At 56.7% G+C, this 8,164-nt stretch overlaps 1 protein-coding gene across 4 annotated transcripts in view; it reads right to left on the reverse strand.

Moving 5' to 3' along the window:
* Positions 1-4,937, reverse strand: part of MTCL1 (microtubule crosslinking factor 1) — a 128,672-nt gene extending 123,735 nt beyond the window's left edge. For 2 of the 4 annotated variants that reach the window (XM_036822937.1, XM_036822936.1), the window contains exon 1: positions 4,709-4,937. In XM_036822937.1, the coding sequence (XP_036678832.1) occupies positions 4,709-4,891 (183 nt within the window). In that variant the 5' untranslated portion in view covers positions 4,892-4,937. Of the gene's footprint in view, positions 1-2,682; positions 4,025-4,708 lie in introns of those variants that run through there. The other 2 variants (XM_036822934.1, XM_036822935.1) reach the window with 1 other exon arrangement.
* Positions 4,938-8,164: the final 3,227 nt, after the last annotated feature.

Here is an 8,164-nt window from a genome sequence, read left to right on the forward strand (position 1 = left end):
AGGGTTGCTGTCTTTCTTTCCCACATTGAACTACTGTCATTTAAGCTTCTGAATAGCCAATCATGTAACTCACACATGTGTTTGTGATCATTCTTCTGACTTCCTAGCCTCCGCAGACCTCCTCTATCTCCGCTTCTCTCCTGCTGTCAGAGGAAAGGCTGGGAGATGGATTCAGGCATCATAAATGGTCGGCCGTGACCTTTCTCCACAGGAAATGGCAACTGACATTTCCCACAAACTAAACATTGCCAGTGGGGTTTATGGGACCATTTGTTCACAGGCTAGTGGAGAGGTGTTCTTGGTGGCCCTTTCACCTAAAAAGAGGGCCCCTAGGAAAGCTAAACACTGGGAACATTTAGAGCTAATAAAAAACTCTAAGGCAAGCGTGTGCTCAGAAAAGGAGCCTTCATGGAAATAGGGTTGCAGCCTGGAGCAGGGAAAGAACAGAGGTCTGGGGGGCAGGGAAAATACAAGCTGCATTGCTTACTAGCTGGATGACCTTGGGCAAGTCACTGAGTTTTCTCAGCTCTCAGCATCCTTGTCTGTGAAACTGGAGTTATGATAAATATAACAATGATACCCTATGTTGCTGTGAGATTCACTGAAATATCAAATACATCAGATTAGGTGCCAGGGTCCGACACCTATTTCCTTCACTGAGAATCTAACATGAAAAAATAAAGCAAATAACCAGTCATCTAGGAATGAACCCCGAAATGACTGCCTACCTAAGAGCAAAGATGTAATGAGAAACATCTTTTCTTCAAAAAAAATTTTAAAAACCTTAATTTTCTGTTACTTAGCTGTCATGATTTGGATAAACATCATTCAGTCAGAAACGCTGTGGGTCAGGGATTAGGCTAAGAGCTGAGGCTACAAAATTCAATAAGATAATCTTCCTTGTCCTCAGGGAGCTTACTTCCACGGCAGATTTACAAAAGTGCTGATTTCACAACAGAGTCACACACGATACCGTGGCTCTTTCTCTTCCAAACCTCTGAATTTCACTCTGTTGTCTATTACATAAGAGTCGGTGACAGGGACTTCCCTGGTGGCGCAATGGTTAAGAATCTGCCTGTCAATGCAGGCGACACGGGTTTGTGCCCTGGTCCGGGAAGATCCCACATGCCGCGGAGCAACTAAGCCGGTGAACCACAACTACTGAGCCTGCGCTCTTGAGCCCCCGAGCCACAACTACTGAGCCTGCACGCCACAACTACTGAGCCCATGTGCCTAGAGCCCGTGCTCAATGAGAAGCCACCGCAATGAGAAGCCCAAGCACCACAGCGAAGAGTAGCCCCCGCTCGCCGCAACTAGAGAAAGCCCCCACGCAGCAACGAAGACCCAACGCAGCCAAAAATAAATAAATAAATGAATTAAAAAAAAAAAAAAAAAAAAGCAAATGTACTATTTGAAACGTCTCACTCCAAGTCTCCATCTGCTCTCTTTCCCCACCACTCTCCTCCTCTGCCTCTCTGAACAGGATAAAATAACCACTGGGCTCAGTGGGTTAGAGCAGCTTCTGCAGCCGGGGTTTAGGAATACTCAGCAGTTCACTGCTCTGATCCCAGTTTGAACTTCACACTTCACCACCAAGCACCTTAAAAGCTCACATCCTTGGTCCCACCAGCCAACACTTGGCCTCCATCAGGGACCATCAGCATTTGCTGAGAACACAGGGCGAATCACAAAACCCACTGATAAAGGAGGTTTCGGAGGAAACATATTTAACTGTCTTAACAGAAACAGGAGATTTACACCGGTGGAGCTATTTACCAACCTGCGTATCACAATAAATTAAAACAATTGCTTTCAGGACAGATCTCCTTAGTTTCAGGTGACCTACCCCCACCCCCAACACTGCCTAAATCCTCTTTCCTGCAGCGCCAGCCCTCCTCCTCCTGGAAAAGATGGAGTCAGACTTGTGCCCCAAAGCTCACAGGACCCAGAAGCCCCTTAGAGTGGGCCCCGCCGCCAAGTGCTCCGATAGGACGCAGAGGCTGCGATTCCCTCGAAAGTGCCCCGGCGTGAGCAGGGCATCAAGTGGCCTCTCCTGACACGGAAAACCCAGCTGGTGGACGCTTACAAAGGACCGGCCAGCAGCACACAGTGGTCCCTCCGCTCAGGCCGCACTCAGGAGACTCCCGAACTGCAGGTTTGTCACTCACTGAAAACGCCGAGGCCCTCTGTCTGCTCTGTGAGCCCCGGGGGAGACACGGAGGGCGCCCGGCTTTCTGTAACTGGGAGAAGCGGCAGGCGAGTCTGCAGCCTGGGCCACCACACCCTCCGAACGCCACTCTCCTCCCACGGAGCCCGGCCCAGAGCCCTTCGGCTGGGGAAAACCCGCTCCCACAGGCTAGGGGTCTGGGGGTCGGCTACACATCCAAAAAGTGACCAGAGCCGACACTCTATAATCAACGCAGCATCAACAGGGGCAGAGGCATCCGCGGAAAGCAGCAAGACTTCTAGAAACAAGCTAAGTGGGTTGAGAAGCAGCCCGGACCCACAGGTCTTGCTGCTCCTCCCAGAAGTTTTGGCTCCAGTTCCCAGCGCCCGGTGTGTGCGGGGGGGCAGGAAAGTGAATGGCAGCAGGAGAAAGCGGAAGGCGGGGCTCGCGGGTTCCAGCCCGCACCCAGACGTGGGGTCGCCTCCGGGCCACCGGCGGCGGGGCGGGCTGCGCACCTTGAGATAGTCGTTCTCCGAGCGCAGCTCCTCCATCTCCCGCAGCAGCTCCTCCTCCTCCGCCGCCGGTACCAGCCGGGGCTGCTCGCCCGGGCCGTGCTCCTTGGGGTTCCCGGGGACCGTTCGCTCCGGCGGAACGCACCCCCCTGCATCCTCCGCCACGCCGGGCCCCGGGGACCCCGCGGGGACCCCGCTCGGGCTGCTCCGACCCCCAAGGCAGGCGGCGGGGGGCGCGGCGAGGAGCACTGGGGGCTCCGGGCTGCCCGGCGGCGCCCCCCGAGCCGCGGGGCTCGTCGTGGGGGCTCCCCGCAGGGGTTCCCGGTCGCTGGAGCCCGTGCCGGACTCGGCGTCGCTGCTGGCGGCGGGGATCAGGCGCTGCTCGTCGGACAGGGGGTCCGAGGGACAGTCGGAGAGGTCGGAGCTGCTGTCGGTGTGGCTGATGCGCGAGCCGGGGGCCGGGGAGCCGGTCGCGGAGGTCACGGCGAGGATCACGGCGGGGACCGGGACGATGGGGACCCGGGGCCCGGAGGCGCGGGCGGGGACCACCCCGGAGCCGCGTTTGGCTTTGCGGCCCTTGGCAGCGGCGGGCGGCGGCTCGGCCCCGGGCGGCGGCTTCCCGACCCGGGGCAGCGGCTCGGCGGGCGCCGCGCGCGCCGCCCTCCTGGGGCCCGGAGCGGCCTTGGCGCCGCCCGCTGCTCTGGCCCCGGCGCCCGGCGGCGGCTTGTCCTTCGCGCCGGGGGCGCCGCCGCTGCGCCGGGAGAGGCGGCCGGGCGCGGCCGGGGGCCCCGGCGAGGGTGGCGCCTTGCCCGCGAGGCTGGGCGAGCGCGGAGCGGCGGGCGCCGGGGCTCGGCCCGAGGAAGGGGCGGCCGGGGCCGGGCCGGGGGCCGCGGGCCGGCCGTGCAAGTCCTTGAGAAATGGCCTGGCGGGCGAGGGCGCGCGGTGCAGCCGCCTCCGCTCGGCCAGCGGGTGGAGGTGGTGGTGGCGGTGGTGCTGGCCGGGCGGCTGTGGCTTCGCATCCGGGGCGCCGCCGGCCGCGGGGCCATTCAGCGTCTCCATGGCCGGGGCCCGGGCCGCGAGCAGCAGCTCAGGCGGCGGATGCTCCGGGCGGCGGCGGCGTGCAGCCTCCCCGCGCGCCCGCTCATCACTGTCCGCCAGCCCCGCCCGGTGTGCGCCCCGCACTCCCGCGCCGCCGCCGTCCCCCGCACCCCGGCCCCGAGGATCCCCGCGGGGCTCGCGGCCTCCGTCTCCTGGCTCTCCTCCGGCTGAGGTCACCAGCGCTCGCGTTCTCCGGGCGCGGCGGCGCGGCGGCTCCCTGCCGCTCGCATCCCCTGCGCGCGGCGCGCCGGGCTCGCACACCCGCCCTCGTCCAGCGGCAGCGGCGCTGGCGGCGCGCTCCCCGCTCCCGCGCCCCGCTCCCCGCCCAGCCCGCTCCCCGCAGCACCGCCCGCTCGGGCCCGCGCCCCCCTCCCAGCGCGGGCCCGCCGCCCGGTGCGCATGTCCCGCCTCCCGCCAGCCGGCGCCGCGATGGGGGCGGGGCTGCGCTCCCGGACTGCGCGCCGGCTGTGGCCCCCGGCCCTCTCCGCCCTGGGACCCTCGTGCTTTTCGAGGCCGGGGAGGCAGTACGGGAGCTGGGGAGGGAGGGGGAAGGGGCAGAGGTGAATTGGGGGGCGGGCGCTGCCCCCCGGTGTGGCGGGAAGCTGGAGGTCCGGGAGGGTGGCTGGGCCCCTCCGCAGGGTGCACCCTCGGGGCGCCGGCGTCCCCTCCGCGGAACAACGCCCCCCCACAGGCCCCCGCATCCAGGCCAGCCTCCCAGGGTCCCTTAGTTCCGCCCCGCCGTCCTCTCCCTCAGGGCCGAAGTCTCCACCCTCCTTTAAGGAGTGCTGGGACCCGACGCAGCTACCTATCGGGTCCAAGGCGCACGGGGCTCCAGAGTTGGCACCCCAGTAGCCTCTGGAGCTCAGAGGAGAAGCCGCTGTCGGAGTAGCAGAAGCATCTCGCCAAGCTTGGCGTCAGAAAGCGAACTCACATTTAGTGTCGGCTGCGAGCCAGGCCCTGTTAAGACACTCCAGCAGCTCGGGCAGCGGCATTGTTTCATTTCATCCTCATAACAAACCCGACTACGAATTACTTCTGTCTTCTTGAAGGATGAGGACATGGGTGCGGGAGGTGAAGTCAGTGCCGCCGCCAGTGCACGCTGGCTGGGACTCATACCCGAGTCTGTGCAGTGTTCAGTCCTACATGTTGTCCCCTCGTAGAACCCGGAGCTTGAGCGCCGCTTCGACCACTGGAGATTCTACCGTGGCTCACTGACCTTTTCAAGCCTCTGTTCCCGCCTCTGTATAATTAGAAAATACCTCCACCTGAGTGTGGGGCGTGAATCAGCAAGGATGAGAAAACACTGTGTAAGCTGTAAAGTGCTGTTCTGTATCACTGAGTGCAGCTTTTGTCCCAGGTGTTGGACTGTAATAGAAAAGAACCTTCGTGTCCTATTACAAATTAATCACTAAAGGGATGTTGCCTATAAGCTTAAATTATACATAATGACCCGCCCGTCTCTGGGAACCCCACCTCCCAGGAAATGAGCTTTAAGCTAAAACACCTTTGTTAAGCTCACAAGAAACCTCCTGACCAGGCCCACCTGTGAATGGCTGCAGGAAGGAAGAAATTAACATATTCCCCTCCGAGTTTGGCCAGAAACAGGACTCTACCCCCCTCCCCTTTTAGTATAAAAGAATCCTGAATTCTAACTTGGAGAAGATGGCTCTTTGGGACATTAGGCCACCATCTCCTTGGCCTGCTGGCTTTTTTTTTTTTTTAGATTTATTTATTTATTTATTTTTATTTTTTGGGCTGTGTTGGGTCTTCGTCGCTGTGCGTGGGCTTTCTCTAGTTGCGGCGAGCGGGGGCTACTCTTCGTTGCGGTGCACGGGCTTCTCACTGCGGTGGCTTCTCTTGTTGCGGAGCATGGGCTCTAGGCACGCGGGCTTCAATAGTTGTGGCTCGCAGGCTCTAGAGCGCAGGCTCAGTGGTTGTGGCGCACAGGCTTAGTTGCTCCAAGGCATGTGGGATCTTCCCGGCCCAGGGCTTGAACCTGTGTCCCCTGCATTGTGGCCTGCTGGCTTTCTGAATAAAGTCACTACTCCTTGCCCCAACAGCTCACCTCTGGATTTATTGGCCGGTTGTGCAGCAAGCAGTACAAGCTTGGACTCAGTAACAGGATGGTGGGCAATACTCAGAGGAATAAGGGCCAGCCTGCCGTCTAGACTTGGCTTTGCTGGGAGGCAAAGGCGGGCAGTGCTTACAAGTTGCTGGGGTCGGCACGGACCCTGACCCAGGAAGGATGGGCTGGTCTAGTAGGTGAGTACCCAGGACCTGCCAGGGCAGAGGCTGTAGGTGGGACATTATCCTCGAGGCTGGGGGAGCCTTTGGAGGATGCTGAGCATGACTGATCTTCTCTACTTAGGAGGATCCCAGTGGCCACAGCAGCAAGGAGAGGGAGGCAGGTGACAGGGAGCAGTTAGCGGCTGCAGCCAAAAGCGCAGATGAGGGCAGTGGTAGTAGGAATAGAGAAAAGGGGACAGACTTTTGAAGATGAAAGGAAAAATAGAACCTATAAGGGAAAAGAATCTGAAAAAGAATATATCTATATATATAACTGAGTCACTGTGCTGTACACCTGAAACTAACACAACATTGTAAATCAACTATACTTCAATAAAAAAATATATACATAAAAAATAAATAAAATGTAAATTTTAAAAAAAGGGAAAACATAGACTCCAAAATCTGTGATCTTAACCTTAAATCACCCTACTTAGCCACCTCCTTCAAAAAGTGCGGGATAAAGTCATCACTGACGCAATAGCTAATAAGACCACAGCCATCTATCATGGGGTATTTGGAGAAAAAGGACACAGGTGGTGACAACAGTGCAGAAAGGCTGACAGGTGCCCTGCTCCCACGCCAGGCCCATCCAGCTCTCCCTAGAGGGCGCTCTAACTCTCCCTGGTGCCCAGTGATTAATCAGAAAGTGGCCGCCATCAGTCCCCAGAGCACAGCCGCCTGGAACTCCGGGACCTTCTCCTCGACCTTCTTCCAGAGACACAGACATCCCCGACACCCTCACATTTCTCGAGAATTATGTCCAGGACTCTTAGCACAAGCTTGCCAGCTCCTTGCACTGCATCTAATCATGCAAAAGACCAGCTCAAAAATGTTTCCGTAAGCTAGTCTTCCAAAAATATCAGCCAGGTTCCATACTCTTTGTCGCCAGCTTCCTTTCCCTCAGCTAGTAAGTCAAACAAACTTCATCCTCTGAACGATTAGCCTGGCGATTGTTTCCATTGGACCTTGGCAAAGAGGTGTCCAGGAATGCTTCCTTTGTTCCCAGCAGTCAGTGCGTTACAGGTGTACCAGATACCTGCTTGCATCATAGATGTTTTTAAAGTCACAGATGATTTTAAAATAACGTTTTGTTCTTGTTAAATCAAGTTAGTCTTAAGGCATTAGGGGTTTGCTATTTAAAGGAGACTTAAAGTGCTTTGTTCTGGAAAACAACAACAAAATCCTGTGTGGGTGTGGCTGTTCGGGTCTGTCTGCCCTCAGGCCCTGCCCCCTGCTCTGTGTAGCCAGGGAACAACCCACAAAGGTGGGCTTGCTGGGCTCCTGGGTTTGCTGATTGGGTTTGGCCTCTGGGAGGTGCAGTCAGGAGATTAGAAGGTAACAGCAAGGAAGAAATCAGGGGATTTCTTATCCCCTCTCTGTGCCTCAAGTGGCTTCTGAGCGGCTGGGTCTCCTCTGTGGACTGGCCTGTTGGGGTTCCAGCTTTCCCCAGATGACCTGCTCCCACCGGTAACCTCATCTCCTCACAAGCCTCTCAGTCAAGGATGGTCATGGCTTCCTGGGGCTGCAAATCTGTGGGTGACGTCACTGCCCCTGTTTGGCCCTTGATCCCCCCATCCCATACCCAGTCCCCGCACTGCAGTGCCTGTCTAGGGCCTGCATGCAGCACTGGTGTAAAGAGTAGTTTGGGGAGATAAATTAGGAGCGTGGGGTTAACATACAGACACTACTACATATAAAATAACCAACAAGGACCTACTGTATAGCACAGGGATATACTCAGTATTCTGTAATAACCTATAAGGGAAAAGAATCTGAAAAAGAATGAATATATATATGAATATGTATAACTGAAAAGAAAATATATTACAAATATTCACTGAAAAATAAAGAGAAAATTCGGATTAAATAATTTTTTTTTTTTTTTCTAAAAAAAGGAGTAATTTGCTATGACTGCATCCACAGCCTTGTCAAAGAGCAGCGTGCTACAGTAACAAGAGCTGAGATTTTGCCACCAGGCAGATCTGGGGCAAATCCTGCCTAAGTCACTTGCACTCTGTGTGGCCTTGGGTAAAGTATTATCATCAATATCATCATCATCACTATGATTTAATACCAGTGGAATAATCTCCAATACTTT

Source organism: Balaenoptera musculus, chromosome 14, assembly GCF_009873245.2.
Source record: "Balaenoptera musculus isolate JJ_BM4_2016_0621 chromosome 14, mBalMus1.pri.v3, whole genome shotgun sequence".
In the NCBI taxonomy this organism is placed as follows: domain Eukaryota; kingdom Metazoa; phylum Chordata; class Mammalia; order Artiodactyla; family Balaenopteridae; genus Balaenoptera; species Balaenoptera musculus.